The 24,474-nt window shown below is 38.8% G+C and overlaps 1 protein-coding gene and 1 long non-coding RNA gene across 7 annotated transcripts in view; both read left to right on the top strand.

Moving 5' to 3' along the window:
* Positions 1-24,474, top strand: part of LOC136378965 (uncharacterized) — a 339,755-nt gene that overhangs the window by 280,679 nt on the left and 34,602 nt on the right. The gene's annotated exons all lie outside the window — the stretch shown is intronic.
* The window catches only part of MARCHF7 (membrane associated ring-CH-type finger 7), a 57,854-nt gene that overhangs the window by 2,038 nt on the left and 31,342 nt on the right, over positions 1-24,474 (top strand). For 5 of the 6 annotated variants that reach the window (XR_010746658.1, XR_010746659.1, XM_066346478.1 and 2 more), the window contains exon 2: positions 21,317-21,481. Coding sequence is in view for 4 of the 6 variants with exons in the window: in XM_066346478.1 (XP_066202575.1) it covers positions 21,329-21,481 (153 nt within the window). In the remaining 2 variants the exon portion in view is untranslated. Of the gene's footprint in view, positions 1-3,131; positions 3,434-21,316; positions 21,482-24,474 lie in introns of those variants that run through there. The other variant, XM_066346479.1, reaches the window with a different exon arrangement.

Consider the following 24,474-nt stretch of genomic DNA (forward strand, 5'->3'; position numbering starts at 1 on the left):
GGTAAGTGTCTTTAATAAAACTAAAAATTTCTGCTCATTTAAGTACAAGTGATTTATTTCTTTTTCTGCCACATTGACCGTAAAGCTTATTTTCAAAGATAAAGCACAAAGATGCTCCTCTATAGGCATGTGTATATGTTTTACTTAAAGTTCTCATGTAATCAACTTGGATGTAAAAAGGTGTCCATGGCGCTCATGCAGCCAGTTGTTAATCAGCCCTGTATCCATTTCACAAAACTCTTCATTTGGTATGTGCTCCAGAGTTAACTACATTTTACTGTAATATTTTAGGAAAATCATTGTAATGGTGCAGAATTATCAAGTAATGTTTTGATAACTTATTTGTTGTATTCTGGCTCCTAGATCAGGGCTTGCCGTTTCGAGAATGAGCTTGACTGTACAGCGTCTGCCCTCCTCAACTCACAGATTAGTCATCAGACTAATATATATACAGCTACTGCAGTTATATCAGTGTAAATACATAGTAGTACCTTCAGAGCACAGAGTTTAATCTTAGGGGGAATTTTACAGGAAGTTTGCTTTAACTGAGATGTGAAGGATGACTTAAGTTTGATAAGGAAACTGCAAAGTCATGGCATCATGGTTTGTTATAAGAATAGACAATTTGTTCCCCATAGCTGAAACAAGTTGAACAGAAAGTTAGAGCATGACATGAAAGACCTTCTGTACTGTTTTAACAAATTTGTGCTCTGTGTTATGGGAATAGAGAGCTATTGTATCCCTAAACTAAATAAAAAGGACTTTTAGATTATCTTTGCTGGTACATATTTCTGTTCCTGCCGATGATTAAGTGCCAGTGCCAATAATAAATAGTGGGAATGCACAGGCTTGTATCAAACCTCATTTTTAACCAACAAATTACACTTAAGAACTAATGATTCGAAATAACAATTAACAACTGATCAAATTGAGTTGATTATAATTTAAAAAGATTTAAGATTTTGAGTCCCCACTAAGACTTACTTACTTGAATTCAATAAAGCAGAATTGTATTACAGTGAAATTATCTTCTCACAAGTCATTTTACAAAAGAAATATTTCTTTAAATACAGTTGCTAAACTGTATAAACTGAATCCAAAAGTGGGGGATAAAATTAGAATTTGAGAGTTGGCTCCGGTTTAATTTTCACTGACCTTAATTTTTAACTTTTCTACTCTGGTCTGAACTCGTGGTTAAAGCTGGTTTTTCTTGCTCTTTCTCTGACTCAACCGGTTAGACTAGATAAGTTGAACACCTGGTTTTAAAATCACCTACTGGTCTACATATACCCATTTATGTCAACAGCTTTAAAAGAGGGCAAATATTTTATCTTAAAAGCTAGTTCTCATCTTTCCATTCTGTTCATTGCACTTGAGTGTAATGTACTTCTCACCTCCCAGAAAAACCCTAAAACAGGTTTCACTTACAGAATGAAGATTGAAACTTGACACTTAAAGGATTTTAAATACACCTCAAAGGGGAACTTATTATCTCATAGAGAACTGTAGTGGAGACTTAAAATCATAGTCATATTTTCCCATGGAGGTATTAACCTTTTTTCTAGTTATTAGTTTTTTAAGATGTCTATATATTTGTCTTGTCAGCTAAAGACCTCGAAAGTACTGTGCTTTCCACATTTGACCAGCCTTAGCTTAGCTTTCATGTTTCCATGGTCCCTAGGATCCCCCCCCTTCCTTCCTTCCTTCCTTTTTAAAATTGATGTTAGACACAGGAAGGGAGAGAGAGAGGGAGGAGTGAGATGAGAAGCATCAGCTCATAGTTGCTTCACTTTAGTTATATACATGCCTTGAATGGGGTGGGGGTGGGGGCAGCACAAGCAGAGCCAGTGACCCCTTGTTCAAGGCAGCGACCTTGGGACCATTTCAGGATCCTGTGCTCAAGCCAGCCACCCCATGCTCGAGCTGGCAAGCCTGTACTCAACTTTGCAACCTCGGAGTTTCGAACTAGGAACCTCAACATCCTGAGTGGAAGCTCTATCCACTCACAGCACCACCACCAGTCAAGCAATACTAGAATTTCTTATTGGGGGAAAAACTTTTCCCCAGAAACAGGTTTTATTTATTTTTTTAAACAAAAGTAAAGGTAAATAATGGAACTGTAACTATACGTGTAATTCTGGAAGACAATTGGCAATTACAATATATACATTGGTATGTTTTTGATAATTCTGGCCATCATGACATGAATTTATTGTATAGTAGTAATGTGCTTGTGGTAACTCAGTAACTGCAACTCACCTGGATATTTAAGACAAATTATAAGTTAGACCCTGAAACAGAATCAGATTTTTCTTAGAAACTGGTATGATCATTGTAGGAAAGTGAAAGCTAGAATAAGTTTTGAAGCTTTATGGCTAGACAAACCACCTCAATCGCATAGACTGAAACTACTGCTTAATATTTTTTTGCAGTTCTTTGTGCTTTTTGGGCAATTGTACTGGTTTTACATGAGTTCAGTCATTCAGCTGGATAATTTCAGCTGAGAAAGTCATGCCATTACTTTCATATGACTGGCAGTTGGTGTTGCTTAACATTTAGGCTTTGTTCCATGTGGTCTTTTATGATACGGCGGTCTCAAGTGGAAACTGTAAGACTTCTTACACCTTTAAAAATCATATTGTCACTTAAAACTGCATATTCTTTCAGTCAAAGTAAATCTCGAAACTAGCCCCCATTCTAGGGGTAGGGAATTAAAAGTTTGTCTCTTCCTGGGTAAACCAGAAGCACCACAGTGCAAAGAGTTGTGTGCATGCAGGTGGGAAGGATTTGTACCTATATTTTGTAAATTTACCACAGGTTGCTTACAATTTAAGAACAAGCATCCTTCACAATGTCATGATTGGGATTTGCTTTAAAATAGAGAATATTAAAATGAACAAGATAGGTTAATTGTTGAAGACTGTTGATTGGTACATGGAAGTTTATTGTCTAATTTTCTGTGTAGGTTTGAAATTTGTAGTAAAATGGGGGGGGCATACACTCAGGTAATCTAAACTGCATTTAGTGAAGTGATTTTAACCTTACCTTCCACTTAGTACATATTTCCTAGAATAGTACTTTATTGTTTGATATTTACTGCTCTCTTTTATTTTGTTATTTTTAATTTTTAGGTAAGAGAAGATGGTGAGACAGACTCCCACATGCACTCCAACTGGGATTCACTTCTGTGGTTGATGCTCAAAGACTGAGCTGTTTTTAGTGCCTGAGGCTGATGCGCTCAAGCTATCCTCAGCTTCTGGGGCCATACTTGAACCAGTTGAGCTGCTGGCTGTGAGAGGGACAGAGGGACAAAAGGGGAAGAGAAACAGATGGTCGTTTCTCCTTTGTGCCCTTACTGGGTATCAAACCCGGGACATCCATACATTGAGCTGATGTTCTGTTCATTGAACCAATATTCACTACTTTCTTTGTGGTAGGTAGATACTAAAGGAGTGTAAAACAGTAATATAGCAGTTTAGAAAGAGATTTCTTCTTAAGCATTCTGGGTAGATTTTATTGTAATAATAGTTGTCTCAAAAAATCCCTTATCTTTTATTTGAAAATAGCTGTTTTTCTTATTTATCAAAGTAAGATCAAGTAGGTTTAAGAAATTTTGGACCCTGGCTTGGGAGCTCTGTTGGTTAGAACATCATCCTTGTACGTTATTGGTTGCAGGTTCCATCCCCAGTCAGGGCACAGAAAAGAATCCAACCAGTGAGCCTGACCAGGCAGTGGCACAGTGGAGCATTAACCTGGATGCTGAGGACCCATGTTCAAAACTATGGTTTTCTGCTTGAATGTGGGATCATAGACATGACCTCATGGTTTCTGGCTTGGCTGAAGCCCCCTAGTCAAGGCACATATGAGAAAGCAGTAAATGAACAACTAAGGTGTCGCAACGAAGAATTGATGCTTCTCCTCTCTCTCCCTTCCTGTCTGTCTCTCTGTCTCTCTCTCTCTCAAAAAATAAATAAAAAGAACCAGGGAATAAATGAATAAGTGGAACAACAAATCAGTGTTTCTCTGTCTTCACCCTCCCTTCGCTTCTCTCTCAAATCAATACATTAAAATTTTTTTTGATTTTGGAAGACTAAATATACAGAAGAAAACAAAACCTACCCAGAGATAATGGTAATATGTTAATAATGCTTGTTTCTTTCCCAATTTTTATGAATGTACTTACACAAATAAGGTATATAAGTGTCTTGACCTCATAGTAATGGGATCAATTTGTACACAAATCTGAATGGCTTTATTATTTTTTTTAAAAGATGATGATTATGTTATTGATTAGAGGAAGAGAGAGAGAGGCAGGAACATTGATCTGTTCCTGTTGTGCCCTGACTGGGAATCGAATCAGCAACCTCTGCTTATGGGACAAGACCCAAACCAACAGAGCTATTGGACCAGGGCCTGAATGACTTTAAAAAGTCTTTTTTTTTTTTTAAACTACATGTTGAAGACAAATAGTAAATTAATTTCATTAATTTAATTAAATAATGAAAAAGTCATTATTTACTAAGTTGTTTGTATGAAAATCTTTTTTAAAAATTGCTTGATTTTAGAGAGGGGAGAGGAGAAAGAAACATCAGTCTGTTGCTCCGCCTGTTTGTGCATTCATTGGTTAATCCTGTATGTGCCCTGACTAGGGATTGGACCTGCAACCTTGAGCATTGAGACAGTGCTCTAACCAACTGAGCTATCTGGCCAGTGCATATATGTGAAAATCTTTTAACAGTGGTAGTATTGCTTAATAATAACTAGTGTTTGCTGAATATATACTATGTGCCAGCAAAGTTTATAATATACTTTTGAAGTTGGTACTATTACTAGTCTCCTTTTGTGAGTGAAGAAATTAAGCATATAAAGATTAAACCTAGAGTCACACCAAGTAAAGGACAGATTTCAAAGCTTGCACTCTTTTTTTTTTTTTTGTATTTTTCTGAAGTTTGAAGTGGGGAGGCAATCAGACAGACTCTTGCATATGCTGGACCTGGACACCCCCCCCACACACACACGTGCTCACCAGGGGGCAATGCTCTGCCCATCTGGGGTATCACTCCGTTGGAGCTGGAGCCATTCTAGCACCTGAGGCGGAGGCCATGGAACCATCCTCAGTGCCCAGGTCAATTTTGCTCCAATGGAGCCTTGGCTGCGGGAGGGGAATAGAGATAGAGAGGAAAGAGAGGGGGAAGGGTGAAGAAGCAGATGGATGTTTCTCCTGTGTGCCCTGACCGGGAATATTGAACCTGGGACTTCTACACGCTGGGCCGATGCTCTACTGCTGAGCCAACTGGCCAGGGCAAAGCTTGCACTCTTAACTACAATATTTCTACAAATACGTAATTGGAAATTGGCTTGTGCTGAAAATTGGGCAGTGCTTAATTTATCTTGCCTAGCCTCAGTTTTCTGTTTTTGGAAAAATTACCTTTATTAATGTATACATTTAAAATAAAGGAAATATTTTAGGTGTTGGCCATAATATTTGTTAATTGGGATAGCTAATAGGGATAGAGCCAGTGCTCTTTTGTTAGTCTGGTATTTGGTTCATTACTGCTATGTGACTTGACAGATTCTGAACAGGACTGTTAACTGTAGTAATAGGGACACAGCATTCTGGTGTGATAGGAAGAGAATATGTGCTATTTGACAGAACTTTTTAAGCAAAATCAGTGAAAAACGTTTGAGCACTACACTGCTATTTCTCATATCTTCAGAGTTAACAGATTTCCAAATTTATTGAACCAAAAGCTTTAAGCCCTACTTGATAGGCAACCTGGAGTGGTACTCAGAGAAAGTTTTACTCTTAATTAGGGTAGTAGGTAGGTCTCCTTTGTTCCAAGTATTTTCCTAAATACTGCCTGAAGTTTTTCAGTTTACTTTTTCATAGTGCCCCAGATTCTACTAATTAGACATAATCAGTTGGGATGGGGGTGGGGGAACTAAGGCTGACGAGGTAGAAGGTACAGTACAAATGGAAGACAAGGAGGTCTATGTGTATGTGAAAAAGTAAATAGATCAGTGTGATTGAAAATAAATTCCCACCCAGACTACTTTCCTGTGGTGTGTGTGTGTGTGACAGAGGCAGAGAGACAGAGAGAGGGACAGACAGACAGGAAGGGAGAGAAATGAGAAGTTATCAATTCTTCGCTGCAGCACCTTAGTTGTTCATAGATTGATTACTTTCTCATCTGTGCCTTGACCTGGGGGCTACAGCAGAGTGAGTGACCCCTTGCTTAAGCCAGCGACCTTTGGCTCTGAACCTTGCTCAAATCAGATGTGCCCACGCTCAAGCTGGCGACCTCGGGGTTTTGATCTTGGGTCCTCTGTGTCCCAATCCGATGCTCTATCTGTTGCACCACCTCCTGGTCACATTGCTTTCCTGTGTTTTTAAAACTATTTCCAACATGCTTTAAGACCTCTTCTGGGCATAGACTTCAGACTACTCATTCTTTACAAACTTTCTCTTGTCCTCTTCTACTCCCAACTGTGTGCCAATATATACATACAAGTATATATGTGTGTAGTATATACATATATATACTTGTATAAATGTGTATATATAATAGTTCTTATGTCTATGCATACATATATATGTATGTGTATATATGTATATGTAAAAAATAGTTCTTCAGCACTCAGAATAATTCTTCCCTCCCCACCACTCTTTTAGATTGAGATATATTGAATCTGCTTTCTATTCATTTACTTTGGGCCCTCACTAATTTGTCTTGGAGCCATGTGTCTCTTTCTAATATCTTGTCCTTACTACTGAGTTATTTTAGGTTTTTCTATTTGTTTGTTTTTAGCTGATGCTGTTTCAGAATCTTCAGTAGCTCTTAAGCTTGTAGCCAAATGAGTAGTTTTTCCCCATGGTTCCATAACAGTAGTAAAATTAATTACTAAGTTAGTTTCAAAATTGCAAGAAATGCAGGAAGCTGTATATGACTATTATAGAGGCAGGGCAAAACCAGGTGAGTTTTGCTAGACTACTTATTGTTTCATTTTTGCAAACTAATTGTCAGAAACATAATTTCTGGATCTTTAATGAAAAAATAATATAGCCTTTACTGATGATGAAAAGCTTCAAAATTGTTCCCTTATGAAAGTAAAAAAATACTGAGCAGAGGATACAAAATTACCTTTACAGTCTGGATAGGATCTACTTTCTGTCTTCCTTCAGAGTCCTTTCTATTCCTCTCTCCCCTTTTATGCCTTCAGTTTTACCCCTCACACTTAACATTCTTCAACATGCTTTAGTATCTTTATACCTTCTTCCTCTTTTTTTTTAATTTATAAAATTAAATTCAACAGGGTGACACTGATCCACAAGAGTACATAGGTTTCAGGTAAACATTTCAACAGCATTTGAACAGTTGATTATGTAGTATGTCCCTCACCCAAAATCAAATCATTTTCCGTTAACCTTATATTTGTTCCTCTTTATACCCTTTCCCTCTTCCCAAGTCGTCCTCCCCCTGGTAACCTTGGTACTCTTATCTATGTCCATGAGTCTCAGTTTTGTATCCTATCTATATGTGAAATCATATAGTTTTTAACTTTTTCTGATTTACTTACTGCACTCAGTATAATGTTCTCAAGATTCATCCATGTTGTCGTAAATGACATGTCATCATTTCTTATGGCTGAATAGTAGTCCATTGTATATATGTTCCACATCTTTATTCAGTCCTCTATCGACGGACACTGGTTGTTTCCATGTCTTGGCCACTTTGAATAATGCTGTGATGAACGTGGTGGTGCGTGTATTTATGTACCAATGTTTTTAAGTTTTGGGGGTAGATAACTCAGTAGAGGGGTTGCTGGGTCAAATGCTAGTTCTATTCTTAATTTTTTGAGGAACCACCATACTTTCTTCCATGATGGTTGTACTAATTTGCATTCCCACTAGCAATGAATGAGGGTTCCTTCTCCACAGCCTCTCCAATACTTGTTATTACCTATCTTGTTGATAAAAGCCAATCTAACAGGTAGAGGTGGTATCTCATTGTATTTTTAATTTGCATTTCTCAAATAGCTAGTGAAAAAGGAGTATCTTTTCATATATCTGATGGCCATTTGTATGTCTTGGGAGAAGTGTCTGTTCAGGGCCTCTCCTCATTTTTTTTCTTTTGTTTTTAGATTTTATTTTTATTGATTTTTAGAGACAGTAGAGAGGGGAAAGAGAAAGAGGGCGAGAATTGGGAAGCATCAAGTCATTGTAGTTGCTTCCTGTATGTGCCTTGACTGAGCAAGCCCAGGGATTTGAACCGGGACCTCCGTGTTCCAGGTTGACGCCACCACAGTCGGGCCCTCTCCCCATTTTTAAATAGTATTGCTTGGTTGTTTTTTGCTGCGCTTTGCCAAGTCTTTATATATTTTGGATAGTAACCCCTTATTGGAGCTGTTGTTTGCAATTATCTCCCTTTTAGTTGGCTGTTTGTTTTGTTGTCAACTTCTTTTGTTGTACAGAACCTCTAGTTTGAATAGGCCCATTCATTTATTTTTGCTTTTACATCCCTTGCCTTTGGAGTCAAATTGATAAATTGTTCTTTATGACCAAGGTCCATGAGTTTAGTATCTATGTTATTTTCTATGTCAGCTCGTATATTTAGATCTTTGATTCATTTTGAATTAATGTTTGTGCAGGGGACAAACTGTAGTCAAGTTTTATTCATTTGCATGTGGCTTTCCAATTTTCCCAGCACCATTTATTGAAGAGATTTTCTTTACTGTGTGTTTTTGGCTCCTTTGTCAAAGATTATTTGTCCATATATATGTGGTTTTGTTTCTGGGCTCTCGGTTCTATTCCATTAGTCTGTGTGTTTTCCTGCCAATACCATGCTGTTTTGTTTATTGTGGCTCTGTTTCTTTCTCTTCTGTTTTCATTCCTCAAAGATCAACTCAGATGTAGACTGCTGTTGCTTTTTTTTTTTTCTAAGAGGTGGGGGCAGCCAGGGACAGACAAACAGGAAGGGAGAAAGATGAGAAGCATCAACTTATACCTGTTAGTTCATTGATTGTTTTCTCATATGTGCCTTGACCCAGGGACTACAACCGAGCCAGTGACCCCTTGCTCTCAAGCCAGCGACCTTGGCTTTAAGCCTGATGAGCCTGTGCTCAATCCTGAGATCTCAGGGATTTGAACCTGGAGTCTCAGCATCCCAGGCTGATGATCTTTCCACTGTGCCACTGCGTGATCAGGTTGCTATTGCTTATTTGGAGCAGAGCTCATGGTGCATGAGGGTGTTAGTTCTTTGCATCCTCCTCCAGTCTTAGGTGGGCTCTGTGGACCTTATTCTCAGAGATGGGGCTGTCCCAATATTTCTTCCTTTCTTCCTGCCTCCTAAAGTCTAGAGTACAGACAGACCCCTGCCACTGCCCCTGTTCCTTCCATCTGATCTCTGCCTTGTATTAGTGGAGGATTTTGGGTATTCAAGTTTCATAGCCTGTAAAGGCCAAAAAATAGTGGTCTTGTATTAGTGCAGAGTCCTTATAGAAAGTGGCTTTTCTACTCCTGTCCAAAAACGTCTAATCCAATCTTGTACTCACTTGGAGTCTGGAGCATGGATGAGCTTCTTAGTCCCTACGTGGTCTTGCTACAGAAAGTGAGACTTCAGATCTCCTGCTTGTCTTTATTTTTTCTTATGAATACTCAGTAGAGACCTATGGAAAAGATGCCTCATGTTGGAGTTCCCAAAGTTTTTAAACTCTCATACTAGGAAATATTTGGCCTTTAGGAATTTAAAGTTAAATAAAATTTGGTTGTTTTATAGCAGCTTTTATGGTGGCTACTTTTGTCCCATCTCTCCTTGTTGGAGGATCTTGCCATTCTTTGTAGTTCAGCTCATCTAGTTGCCTTGCAACCTCAGTTCTACTGGACTCAAGAAAAGTGATTTAATATGTGGTTATCTGTCTTACTCTTGTTATGTTAGAGTAAGAGCAATGTTCTCTTGTGGCTACTAAGCAGAGACGAAACACTCCTCACCCTCTATTTTTGATTAATTTTACTTGAAATTATTCAAGTAGAGGAAAGTTGGGAGAATAGTAAAAATAATATCTGTTTAACCTCACCTACATTTAGTAGTTAATAATTTGCCATATATGCTATATATGGGTTATATGTATTTTACATACAGTGCTTTCTAAAATATGTAATTTTATTTTGAATTATTTGATACTAAGTTGCAGACATTATGACACCACTAAAATTCAGTCTACATTCAAACTTTCTGTTTTATAAATCAGGAACCAGCTGTTGCATGCATTGCATTGGATTTTGTTTCTTTAGTCTCAAACTAGAATAGAACAATACTTTCGTGTTGTGACACTGATTTTTGAAGAGTCCAGGCCAGTTATCTTAAAGATTGTCCTCCATCCAATTTAGTCATTTTTTCACATGTGCTTTTTGCAGTGTCCTCTTCCCTGCACATAGTTTTTATGCTTTTTCTTTATTTAAACATTGTAAATATATAGTAGTTTTATATAATCTATCTGAAATACTTGCTTTGACACTTTTTCTCTTGTATATTGCATCTCAGGGACTTGTTTTGGTGCCTTATTTCATTGTATGCTTAGTTATAGCCTGCTCATTATACTTAAAAGATTGTAGAAATAATCTGAATCCTAGCATGAAGGCACATTCCTCCAGGAAGATTTGTGTTTGCTTATGTCTTGTTTTTGGTGGCTTACGTGGTGGGGACAATCTTAAACTAAATTTAGGGTTTGAGCTTCTATTTACTGTTTAGGAAATAACAACCTTAGCTGCATATCTGCGCAAGAACTGCTTTTCCTCTGGTGTAGCTCTTAACCTGTTGTTAGGGACTTGGAGTTCAGCTGCCTGATGAGATGGTCTGTTACAGTGCTCCCCAACCTTTTTTGGGCCACGGACCGGTTTAATGTCAGAAAATATTTTCACGGACCAGCCTTTAGGGTGGGACAGATAAACACACAAAATAAAATTATGCGATCGGCATAAAAACTCTGGTATTTTTAAATATAATTGTCGAACTTACAAGACAAGCATCAAGAGTGAGTCTTAGACGGATGTAACAGAGGGAATCTGGTCATTTAAAAAAAATAAAACATCTTTCAGACTTAAATGTAAATAAAACGGAAATAATGTAAGTTATTTATTCTTTCTCTGCAGACTGGTACCAAATGGCCCATGGACCAATACCCGTCCGCGGCCCGGGGGTTGGGGACCACTGGTTTATTAGAGTCCTAACCTTCTGCATGTCCTGGTCTTTGATTTTTTTTTTTTTTTTTTTTCATGAGATTGACAAGACAAAATTAAGTGTTTTGGAATTTACAAACACTTTTAGAACAGAAGTGGCTTTTGTACTTCTTTTAATTTTTGATTCCCATTTTCTCTTCATTATAGACCTAGTAATTCCATATTATTTTGTCAACCCTTGATTGCTTTTAAGAGGCTGTTCTTTATATTTTATGTAACATATTCACTGTTGGGGGGAAGGATTAGTTTGAATAATCTGCCATTATCAACAACCAAAGAGATTTTTTTCCATGGCATTTTCTGTATGTCTGAGATAATATTCTGCAGTTATTTGTGTATTTAATTCCCTTCACTCCCCTTATCCCTAAGATACGACTGCAGGAGATAGGCTTTATTACTATATTTCAATAGTTTAGCACTCTGTCTGGTATAAAGCACTCAATAACTAACTCTTAGAAATTGAGTTTAGCTAGGGTTTTTTTTTTCCAGGTGATAGCTTGAAATTAAGTGGGGAAGGTAGGTTAAAGTTTTGGATGCAAGGTCAAAGAATTTAGACTTCCTTTTTAAGGTAGTAGAAAACAATTGAAAGTGATTGGAAAAGGGTGCCATTTCTAGCAGGATAAAATACATAAGAAAATGTGTGGATTGATGATGTTCCCTTTAGACAAAGTCTAGCATGGTTTTGTTAAGAGACAAATTTTGTTGGTTTACAGAGTAGCGCTGTGTGGATTGATGATGTTCCTTTAGGCAAAGTCCAGCATGGTTTTGTTAGAGACAAACTGTTGGTTTATACAGAGTAGCCCTGATATCCAAGTAAAGCCTTGTTGAAAAACATTATAAAATTCAATTTAAATTTATTTGTATTCTAGAATAAGTTATGAAATAGTTTTTTCAATTGCACTTAACAGGTGATTAAGAGATTTTGGTAACTTGCAGATAATGTCAGGCAGAAAAACTAGTTACAGAATTTTTTACGTTGGGTAATGACATAGAATTCCTTTAGGATTTTACTTAGATTAATATAAAGTTTAAGATTATTTCCACAGAATATATTTGAATGGTGCTATATATTGGTAGAAAAACTTTTTTTGCTCTAAACAGCCTTTATATAGTGTTCAACAGGGCACCAAAAACATGAACTTACTTTAAAGCAGGGGTCTCAAACTCGCGGGCGGCCCGCCGAACAATTTTGTGCGGCCCGCAGACTAATCCACGAAGTTCAAAATATTTTGGATAAAATTAAGTAAGCCTAGGGGCCTACTTGTATTTTTCATTTCTCGAGCATCCTAGCTAGATATTAGCTTAGTTAACAGCAGTTGTGATGCGAACTACAGTTTCTGGTCGTTTTGTGACACTGAGTAAACTGCATGTACGATTGTGGTTCTTGTACTGATTTTTTTTTGTTTTCAACTGCAGTGAGAAAAGTGTTGCGTAACAGTTGCCTTTTGTAGACCTAGTGCGGCCCCCCGAACGGCTCTGATCTTGCTCTGCGGCCCACGTGCTGAGTTGAGTTTGAGACCCCTGCTTTAAAGAGTTCTTCAGTTTCCTAGGAAGCATCAATCTCAAATAGTGATTATAAGACTTTTGTGGCTTTGTAGCTCATCGTTCTGCATTCCATGCAAGTTCAGGCATGAAGAAAGTGTGGCTTTTTTTTTTTTTTTTGCATTTTTCTGAAGCTGGAAACGGAGAGACAGTCAGACAGACTCCCGCATGCGCCCAACCGGGATCCACCCGGCACGCACACCAGGGGGCGACGCTCTGCCCATCCTGGGCGTCGCCATGTTGCGACCAGAGCCACTCTAGTGCCTGGGGCAGAGGCCACAGAGCCATCCCCAGCGCCCGGGCCATCTTTTGCTCCAATGGAGCCTCGGCTGCTGGAGGGGAAGAGAGAGACAGAGAGGAAGGCGCGGCGGAGGGGTGGAGAAGCAGATGGGCGCTTCTCCTGTGTGCCCTGGCCGGGAATCGTACCCGGGTCCTCCGCACGCTAGGCCGACGCTCTACTGCTGAGCCAACCGGCCAGGGCCGAAAGTGTGGACTCTTGCTGACAGTGCCTCAGCTTAATCATAGATTTGTTGATAAGGAATTTGATCACATAATTCTAGTTAGATGCTTAGTACTTCATTGAGTCTCAGAGTATTCTGTTATGAAAGTTTCATAGTAATGATGAGTGCAGTATACAAATTGAATGGCAAGGTATGGCAGACCGGTATATCTCTCTTACCATCTACATGAATCACAGCTCTGATGTGGTAAGTCTTTATCTTATCACCAGATAGAGAGCTTGACTGTCTCAACTGTGAAATCAAATCGAAAGAAATTTAGAAAACAAACAGTATATAGTGACAGGAGAAAACTAAGATACCATTATATTGACGATTGAGGAAAGGTACGTATGAACTTTTTTTGGTGCTATGTACTCTTTAAGACTTGGTTAAAAGCATTAAGGTTCAAATACTTCCTGCTAATGTGCTATTTTTGCTTATATCTATTCCTTTATAGCACTTATAATTTATGTGGTTATTTGTATAGCTTCGCTCTCTACTAGACTACAATTTCTTGATAATCATTCTTGCAGGATGTTGGATGTTGTCACTTCATCCCCTTGGTTAGTATTAATTTTAGTGTGGCTGATACATGCTAAACACCTAAGAAACTGTTAAAAGAATGAAAGAATAAAAAAAAAATGCCTCATAGTACCTTGCAGGTGATTTGATAGTTTTTCAAGGACTGTACATTAAAAAAATATTTTTTTGCTATTTTTTGTGCTTTTGACCTACAGCTTATGCAACCATATTATATAAGTTCTCTGGTAACACCTACATTGTCAAAATTCAATCAGTTTATGTAGAGGAGTTGCCAGAAATAGTTTTATACAGTATAAATGATATCTCTCATAGGACTCTGCCTCTTTGTCTTCTCTCAAGGGGTTTGTTTTGAGCAGATTTCCTACTGGGTTAGTTTAGTTTCATTCTACATGTATGCAGGTAAGAATTGGATATAAATATAGTCAAAGTAAAACTATGGAGGTATGATTAAAAATCATTATTGTTATTAAAGAATCATCTATAGACCTGTATCTTAAAAATTATTTTGTTTCCTGTTAAATATCCTCAGGTCACAACTACAGTCCTTTTAGTATTTTATAACCTTCTTGGTAAAACAATAAATCTGCTACTTTTAAAATCATTTATGGGTTTTTGCATGTCATTGTTTAAGCATTAATACTCTTTCTATTGTACACTTTCTTTAAAAGCCCAACTGATAACACACCTTTTTAGTAAAAAAAAAATTTGTGCGGACATACATACATAGCTTATAAAAAGCTGAAGTGATGGTATGCTTTATCCAAACTAGGCCAATTTTAAGAGACAACCCAAGCACTATTAATAATTGTCCTGGAATAATGAGCACAAATTAGGACTTTTCTAACCATAAACTGGAACTATTCTAGGCAGACCAGGAAACATCTTCATCCTACTTAAAAGGATTAAAAGGATAACAGTAGTTCTTTGCCCCACCCTTTACCTTAGTTTCATTCCCACTTTCCAAAGGCAGTAAGTAGCCCTCAACTTTTTAGCTATTCTAGGATTTACCTTTATGCACTGCTTACAAAAATTAGGGGATATTTTATAGCTTCATATTCATTTTGAAATATTCCCTAATTTTTGTGAGCAGTATATTTCTAAATGCTGTATTTATACTGTTTGTGATTTTTTCAGTATTGTATATGTTTTTCTTATTCACCATTGTCTCTCTATTTCTTGTACAGACCTCCATCCCATAGTATGTATGTAGCAAAATCAATAGACTGTATATCATCATAAATATGTGAATACTGAGAGTTCACCCAAGCACAAGACCTCCTTTCTTGAACAATAGCTCTTATATCACTCAATAAATTCAATTAAAATAAATTTATTCAATTGCCATTTTTTCAGTATTTTCCCAATTGTATTGTCTTTGCCACATACAGGAATAGTTTCTGTTTAATGTTTTTTCTTAGAACTTGGCTTCCATTATCTGTGATCCTGCTCCAATCTCAGTATGTTTCTCCCTATGCTTTTTTCATACCTTTTCTTGAATATTGTGTCTGGTTCTTTAATTACTTACATTCCCATTTTCCTAGGACATCCTCTTCATTTAGCTTCCTTTGATCTTTTTTTGTTTTGTGAAAAAAATTTATTTTTTTTACTTTTGTATGTCTGAAAATGTGTCCTGTACTCTATCTCACATTTAGTTGTCAGATTGGAATTCAAGGCTAAACATTTTTCTTAGTATTACAATTATTGCTTCATTGTCTTAAAAACTTTTAAAGTTGAAATCAAGAAAGCATTCTAATTTCTTTTGTATGTGACCTGCTTTTTCACTGTCATACTATTTGGAAATTTCAAGAGGATAAATTGTGTTTAGTGTTGGTCTCTTTCTTTTGATCTGCTGAATACTTTTGAACTCTTTCAATGTGAAGATCTGTATTCTTTTAATTCTAGAAAGGTTCTTTTATTTCTTTGATTTTTTGTTCTAATTAACTCTCCTTGACAATGCTCCTATTTTTAAAACATTTTCTACTTCAGAGAAGTTTACTCTAAGCCTTATGTTGATTATTATAATATACCACGTTTTAAAAATAGTGTATCACATTTTGAATATCCATAAGCTCTTTTTTATTTTTTTTTGAGAGAGAGAGAGACAGACAGACAGGTAGGGAGATCCATAACAGGAACATGGAGCTGCTCCTGTTTGTGCCCTGACCGGGAAATCAAACTGGCAACCTCCATGCTCTGGGACACGCTCCAGCCAGTCAAGCTATCTGACCAAGGCTCACTTACTTTCTTTTCTTCCCTCCCTTCTTTCCTTTCCCTCACTTCCTCCTTTTCCTTTCCTTTCCTTTCCTTTCCTTTCCTTTCCTTTCCTTTCCCTTTCCCTTTCCCTTTCCCTTTCCCTTTCCCTTTCGATTGATTTTTAGAGAAACGGAGGAAGAGGGGAAGGGAAGCATTTGTTTGTTATTTCACTCAGTCGTGTATTCACTGGATGTTTCCTGTGTGTGCCCTGACTGGGGTTCAAACCCACATCTTTCTCATGCATCGTGTTATTTTATGAATGAATGTATTACCACTTTGAGATAATAATTAGCTTCTTTCTTCAGATTTTCTTTAAATTCTTTTTTGGTATTTCTTTCATATCAGAGGCCTTCCTTGGATGCCTAGTGATCCTTGATGTTTGTCTATTAGTGGGAAGCATTAAAAAGCTGATAAGAAACTTCTGGTGCCTAGTAGATTTTGTTGGGGGTAGGATGATCAAAATGACAAGTTAGCTTTGTAATTGGAAGCGTTCCATATGTTGAGATCCAGAAATCTTATCTGGTGTTTTGTTTGGCGATCCAAGATTAATAAAATCCCTTAGTCTTCAGACAGCACTGTAGAAACAAAACCAGAAAAGAGTCGTTGGGTCTCAACATTGAGTACATATACTTTCTTTTATTCTTTATACTTAACTCCCACATATAGGGGAAAGAACTGTTTTGAGATCCTTACTCTCCAAAAATAAACATTCTATTTTTGGAAAGAAAGGAGCGAGGGGAAGAGTTTGGGGTTTACTGTTCCAACTATAGCTTTTAATTCAGCGATTTGCTTTTCAACCCTTTTTATGGTACTTTGTTCCTCCAGATTGTGATTCTTTTTTTCTTTTTGAGATAGAGAGAGGGACAGACAGGGACAGAGAGACAGGAAGGGAGAGAGACAAGAAGCATCAACTCTTTGTTATGGCACCCTCATTGCTCACCCATCTATCTGCTTTCTCACATGTGCCTTGACCCTGGGGCTTCAGCAGATTGAGTGACCCCTTGCTCAAGCCAGCGACCTTGGGCCTCGAGCCAGTGAACTCTGGGTTCAAGCCAGTGACCATGGAGTCATGTCTATGATCCCACACTCAAGCCAGTGAACCCACACTTAGACCGGCGACCTCGGGGTTTTGAACCTGGGTCCTCCGCATCTCAGTCCGACACTTCACTGTGCCACCGCCTGGTCTGGCCACATTGTGATTCTTTCTAATTTCACCTCTTTTTAAATACCTGGGTATGGTTTATTCTCTGTGCTGAATTATTCTACTTTTCCTACTTTTGATTTTCCAAATATACATGAAAATCTCTTGCCTTATATGGTCCCCTTCTTTTCATGGTTAGAGCTTTGGATTAATTTGCTGTCGTTTTATAGGTTTTGGCTGGAGAGGCCAAAATAGATATATTAGGTTAACCTGTCATTTTTAACATTCAAAACTGACCTTTTATCTAATAAGCTTTTCTAATTTAATCATATCTTGTCATACAGCTTTTGCTCTGGTTTCTCATTAGCTACATGTTCTTAGCTGAATGATTTTAATTTATATTAAGCTTGTATCTTCTTTATGTTTGTTATATGTCACCTACTGCATTATAGATCCTATGTTTGTTAAGCCCTTTGTGTCCTCTTTCCTGTCATTCCTGATAACATGTTTTTAAGACTCATTATTGAGAAATTTTCTGTAGTAACTATTCATTTAAAAAAATTTTAGGCCCTGGCCGGTTGGCTCAGCGGTAGAGCGTCGGCCTGGCGTGCGGGGGACCCGGGTTCAATTCCCGGCCAGGGCACATAGGAGAAGCGCCCATTTGCTTCTCCACCCCCACCCCCTCCTTCCTCTGTCTCTCTCTTCCCCTCCCGCAGCCAGGGCTCCATTGGAGCAAAGATGGCCCGGGCGCTGGTGATGGCTCCTTGGCCTCTGCCCCAGGCGCTAGAGTGGCTCTGGTCGAGGCAGAGCCTCGCCCCTGGTGGGCGTGCCAGGTGGATCCCAGTCGGGCGCATGCGGGAGTCTGTCTGACTGTCTCTCCCCGTTTCCAGCTTCAGAAAAATACAAAAAAAAATTAAAAAAAAATTTTTTTATTTTTTATTTTTAATTACCGTATTTTTTGCTCCATAAGACAAACCTGACCATAAGACACACCTTGGGTTTTAAGGACGGAAAAGAAAAAAATTCTGAACCAAAATGGTGTGTTAAACTATTTATAAAGTATACCACAAAAGTATTTCAACAATGTAAACTCAACAGCAGTATCAACAACCTTTAGCACTGTTATTAACAAATGAGAAGAGACTTTAATGTTCAAATACTCTTCTAGTTGTCCGGGAACCTGCAGCAGCTAAAAAAAACCCAAATATTCAATCCATAAGACTCACAGGCATTTTCCCCTCCACTTTTGGGGAAAAATATAATGTATCTAATGGAGCGAAAAATACATGGTAAGTGAAAGGCAGGAGGGAGAGAGTCTGTCTCTGATGGGGATTCACCTGGCAAACCCACTAGGTGCCCATCTGGGGCCCTTGCTGCATTACAACCGGAGCTGTTTTTTAGCACCTGAGGTGGAGGCCATGGAGCCATCCGCAGCACCTGAGGCCAACTTGCTCCAATGGAGCCATGGCTGCAGGAGGGGAGAAAGAGAGAGAAAGAGAAGCGAGAGGAGAAGAGGTGGAGAAGCAGATGTGTGCTTCACCTGTGTGCTCTGACCTGGAATCCAACCCAGAGTATACACTCGTCGGGCTGACTCTCTACCATTGAGCAAACCAGCCAGGCTCTGTACTTTTCTTAATATCAGTTCACTTTCTGAACAGTAAGAGAATAATTTTTTACCTTGGAAGTTGGTGACGGAGAAGTTGAAGAGATTATTTTGATTTTTTCCCCTACTTACTTTTGTTTTTATTTTGTTTCTATTTTCAAGACTGATGGTATCTCTCCGTTATCCAGAGGCCTTATTGTAAATCGTTTCCCAGAAATTTGTTTATTTTTTGGTGACACAGGCAGAGACAGACAGACAGACAGACAGACAGGAAGGGAAAGAGATACGTAGCATCTGTTCTTCGTGGCGGTATCTTATTGCTTGTTCATTGATTGCTTTCTTATATTTGTCTTAATTGGTGGGCTACAGCAGAGCGAGTGACCCCTTGCTCAAACCAGCGACCATGGGTCATGCCTATGATCTCACCTGTATTCAAGCCGGATGAGCCTGTGCTCAAGCCGATGACTTCCGGGTTTCAAACCTGGGTTAGGCATCCCCAGGAAATTTTTAAGTTGGATTTTTTTTTATACATGTATGTGTGTGTTTGTGTGTGTGTAATATAAGTAATCTTGCCCTGGCCAGTTAGCTCAGTTGGCAGAGCACTGGCTCATCATATGGATGTCCCAGGTTTGATTTCCAGTCAGTGCACACGTGATGATAAGCAACTATACAGTGTGTCCTTAAAGTCATGGTGTACTTTTGACCGGTCACAGGAAAGCAACAAAAGATGATAGAAATGTGAAATCTGCACCAAATAAAAGGAAAACTCTTCCAGTTTCATACCTATTCAGTGCAGTTCAATGTGGGCTCATGCACAGATTTTTTTAGAGCTCCTTAGGTAGCTATCCCGTATAGCCTCTACAGACTCGTCACTGACTGATGGCCTACCAGAACGGAGTTTCTCCACCAAACTGCTGGTTTCCTTCAACTGCTTATCCCACTGAGTAATGTTATTCTTCTTTTTTTTTAAATTTTATTTATTCATTTTTAGAGAGGAGAGAGACAGAGAAAGAGAAGGGGGGAGGAGCTGGAAGCATCAACTCCCATATGTACCTTGACCAGGCAAGCCCAGGGTTTCAAACATGCTACCTCAGCATTTCCAGGTCGACGCTTTATCCACTGCGCCACCACAGGTCAGGCGAGTAATGTTATTCCTATGTGGTGGCACTTCGTTATAAACGCGCCGATATTCACGTTACACTTTGGTCATGGATTCGAATTTAGCGAGCCACAGAACACTGAACTTTCCTTTGTACCATCCACATCCCGACTGGCATGGCCGTGGGTTGCTCCGCTATATACATGGTGTTACGTCATCATCTTGGCATGCGCACATGCTGCCACATCATCCTACAGAAACTGGGAGGGTTTTCCTTTTATTTGGTGCAGATTTCACATTTCTATCGTCTTTTGTTGCTTTCCCGTGACCGGTCATAAGTGCACCGAATTTACGGACACACTGTACTTCTTTCTCCCCACTTCTTTCTCTCTTCTCTCTCAGCCAGTGGCTTGATTGGTTTGATCATCGGCCCCAGAGACTGAGGATCAGTTGATTGGAGCATTGGTTCTGGTTGGGGCCCATGTGGGAGTTTGTCTACCTCCTTTCCTCTCCTAAAAAAAATGTAATCTTGATAGCTGCACTATTGTAGTAGCCTAAAACTGGAAACAACCCAGTGTCCATCTGCAGAAGAATGGGCAAATAGATTGTGTAGATTGATAGAGTGGAATACTATATAAACCAGTTGGAGTGAACTTAAAACAGTTGCATGCACCAACATGAAAGAATTTCACAAATATATATAATATTTAACAAATGTAATAGATATAGAGTATATATTTATATATATGTAGTTAAAAATCAGGTGTAGCTATGGTATCTCTTGGCATAGGTTGAGAGAAATGTTTAATGAAGAAAACCTGGAAATTTTCACTTTGAGAGAGGAGGTAGACAGCAAAACAAATTGTAGCATAAGGTTGTATGATGTCTTAATAAAAGTATGCATAAAGTGGAGCCACAGATAGAAAATTGCTTGTTTTAAGACTATAATCAGGAACTGAATGGGGAATGAAGGCCTGTGAGAACATTTTATGTTAAGGGATGTACAGATAGTACAATTAAGCTAATATTCATGGTATGAGTATCAAACACAAATAAAAGCTAAGAATTGCAAGATAATCAAGGGCAAATTTGTACAGGGTTTTATATGAAGATGTAACTGAGTAAGGAAAAGAGCCCCAGCTTTGGAAACAACAAACTTTAGTTCCTCATCTTACTTTTTTTTATTTTGGATGCTTCATTTTACGGATTGTTGGGAACTTTTGATAGACTAGACCTTTGCTTTGTAGAAGAGGGTTGATACTAGTCTTGTAATTTGCCATGACAGATATAGTTAGTTTGTATGAGTAATTCTAGATTTGGATTGGTGATTAAGAAAGAATTAGAATAGAGTTTTGCATTTTTTCCCAAAGGCAATTAATCAAAATTTGCATTGTTACAGGAAACCTTAAGAATGGAGTCTAAACCTTCAAGGATTCCAAGAAGAATTTCTGTTCAATCCTCCAACTCTTTAAGTGCCAGGATGATGTCTGGAAGTAGAGGAAATAGTTTAAATGATACCTATCACTCCAGAGACTCTTCTTTTAGACTGGATTCTGAATATCAGGTAATGTCTTAATTTGGAATATATATACAGTTTTTTTTCAGAATCCTTGGACCACGTTTGTCTTTTGGATTTTAGGTAAGTTGTAGAGTATGTTTATAATACCCTCAGCTGAATTTGAGGCAGAAAAACATTATGTCTCTAGCAAAAAGAATGATTGTTCATACCAAGTAGCAAAAACTTAAAATATTTTCCAAACTTCTTGGATTTCAGTATTATGAATGGAGGAATGTGATCTTACATAAAGTGATTATACTTTCCAAAGAAGTGGAAACCTTTTTTACTTAAAAGCGTATCAATTTAAATATAAATTGAACTAAGTTAATTTGTGGATGACTTTCTCAAAGGACCAAAAATTTCATTTTTTTTCTTTAACATTACATTAATTTATCTGACTTTTCTCTGAGAGGATACAAAGCAGTGGTGGAATACAGGATCCACCCGGCACGCCCACCAGGGGGCGATGCTATGCCCCTCCGGGGCGTCGCTCTGTTGCGACCAGAGCCACTCTAGCGCCTGGGGCAGAGGCCAAGGAGCCATCCCCAGCGCCCGGGCCATTTTTGCTCCAATGGAGCCTTGGCTGTGGGAGGGGAAGAGAGAGACAGAGAGGAAGGAGGGGGGGGGTGGAAAAGTAAATGGGCGCCTCTCCTATGTGCCCTGGCCGGGAATCAAACCTGGGTCCCCCGCACGCCAGGCCGACGCTCTACCGCTGAGCCAACCGGCCAGGGCCCTGTTAAGGATTTTTGCAGGGGGGGGGGGGTGTTTTGTTTTTGCTTTGCTTTGCTTTGCTTTGGTTTTTTTGACAATGACTTCTAAATAATTTTGCTTTTAGATGAGTTTTAGGATTTTCTTAGTAATGACTGCACTAATTCATGATCTACAAAACGTACATAAGCTTCTCTTACTTACCTAGCTAATTTTCCTTAAGACTAACTGAATTTTTGGGTTTTAAAAATGTTTATTAGTGTTAAAACACAATAGTTGTTTTTAGTATAAAACTAAATTGTAGAAGGCATGATTTATAGGTTTAGTGCAGTTTATCTGGTCTTTTGAATATAAGTGTATTGCATTATTGGCTAAACAGCTAATTAAATCACATGTGATTTGCTGAAGTCCAGTGCTTAGGTAACTGAATCTAATAGAATCTGTAAGTGAACATTTCTGTATTACGTATTTATGTCTGTATATCATGTGATGTATTATATGATAAAAACATTTCTACACAGTAGTAAGAATTTTATAAAGTATTCAGAGACTATAGTAAAAAATTTTTTCTGCCCTGGCCGGTTGGCTCAGCGGTAGAGCATCGGCCTAGCGTGCGGAGGACCCGGGTTCGATTCCCGGCCAGGGCACACAGGAGAAGCGCCCATTTGCTTCTCCACCCCTCCGCCGCGCTTTCCTCTCTGTCTCTCTCTTCCCCTCCCGCAGCCAAGGCTCCATTGGAGCAAAGATGGCCCGGGCGCTGGGGATGGCTCTGTGGCCTCTGCCTCAGGCGCTAGAGTGGCTCTGGTCGCAATATGGCGACGCCCAGGATGGGCAGAACATCACCCCCTGGTGGGCAGAGCGTCGCCCCTGGTGGGCGTGCCGGGTGGATCCCGGTCGGGCGCATGCGGGAGTCTGTCTGACTGTCTCTCCCTGTTTCCAGCTTCAGAAAAATGAAAAAAAGAAAAAAAAAAAAAAAAAAAAAAAAAAAAAATTTTCTAAAATGTCTATATCTACCTACACACTTGTAACTTAATTTAAGCAATTAATTCCATTGTATTACTTTTAATATGAAATAATAAAGTAGCAGACTTTTTTGTGCTCAGTTATTGACTTCTCCCTCCCTCCCTCCCTTCAACAGACAGGAAGAGAGATAAGAAGCATCAATTCATAGCTGCACTTAATTGTTCATTGATTGCTTTCTCTATGTGCCTTGACTGGGGGCACCAGTTGAGCCAGTGACCCCGTGGTCACGTCTGTGATCCCGCGCTCAAGTGGGATGAGTTTGCTCTGAAGCTGGCAACCTTGGGGTTTGGTACCTAGGTCCTCATTGTCCCAGGTCAACGCTCTTATCTACTTTTCCACCACCTGGTCAGGCTATTGACATCTTTCTAGTTTGTAGATCAGCTTTACAGAACTCAATACCATTCAATATTTTGAATAGTTATGTTTTCTTTCTTTTTCTTTTTTTTACAGGGACAGAGAGAGGGATAGACAGGGACAGACAGAAAGGAATGGAGAGAGACGAGAAGCATCAATCATCAGTTTTTCGTTGCGACACCTTAGTTGTTCATTGATTGCTTTCTCATATGTGCCTTGACTGCGGACCTTCAGCAGACTGAGCAACCCTTTGCTCAAGCCAGATGAGCCCACGCTCAAGCTGGCGACCTACGGGTCTCGAACCTGGGTCATCCGCATCCCAGTCCGACACTGTCCACTGCGCCACCGCCTGGTCAGGCTTGAATAGTTACGTTTTCTAAAGAACTTAAAAAACCAGTGGCCTTTAATTTTTTTATGTTTGTTTACTACAAGGGTACCTCCCATGGATACACATAAATATGTACATACATGTGTGCACAATTAGACAAGTACAGTAATTGTAGATTTAAAATGGAATCAGGAAAAACACAGATCAGATACAGAAAGTGGGTCAAGGTTATAATGTCAATAGGCATTCATAAGCCCTGCAGTGTTTTAGAGTTAACTTGGGCTCTTGTTTTGGGTGCCAGGAAGATCATAGAGAAACAGCACATGGTTTATAAGGTGTTTTGTTCATAAGAAAAAAAGAAATTATCAGTTTCTCTAAGAAAGCAATGCTTGGCATTCTTATCTAAAAGGAGACTGAATAATATGGAAGACAGTGACTTCATGTAGTATTCATACTATATACCAAGTTAGGTGAAACTTTCCTGATAAACGTCAGTGAAAGCAAAGTACAGAAAGTACAGCTTAATGGAAACAGTTTTGCAAAGCAACAAAAGTGATCTGAATAGTAACTTTCTGGTAGTCTGATT

This window comes from Saccopteryx leptura, chromosome 7, assembly GCF_036850995.1.
Source record: "Saccopteryx leptura isolate mSacLep1 chromosome 7, mSacLep1_pri_phased_curated, whole genome shotgun sequence".
NCBI classification, from domain to species: Eukaryota; Metazoa; Chordata; class Mammalia; order Chiroptera; family Emballonuridae; genus Saccopteryx; species Saccopteryx leptura.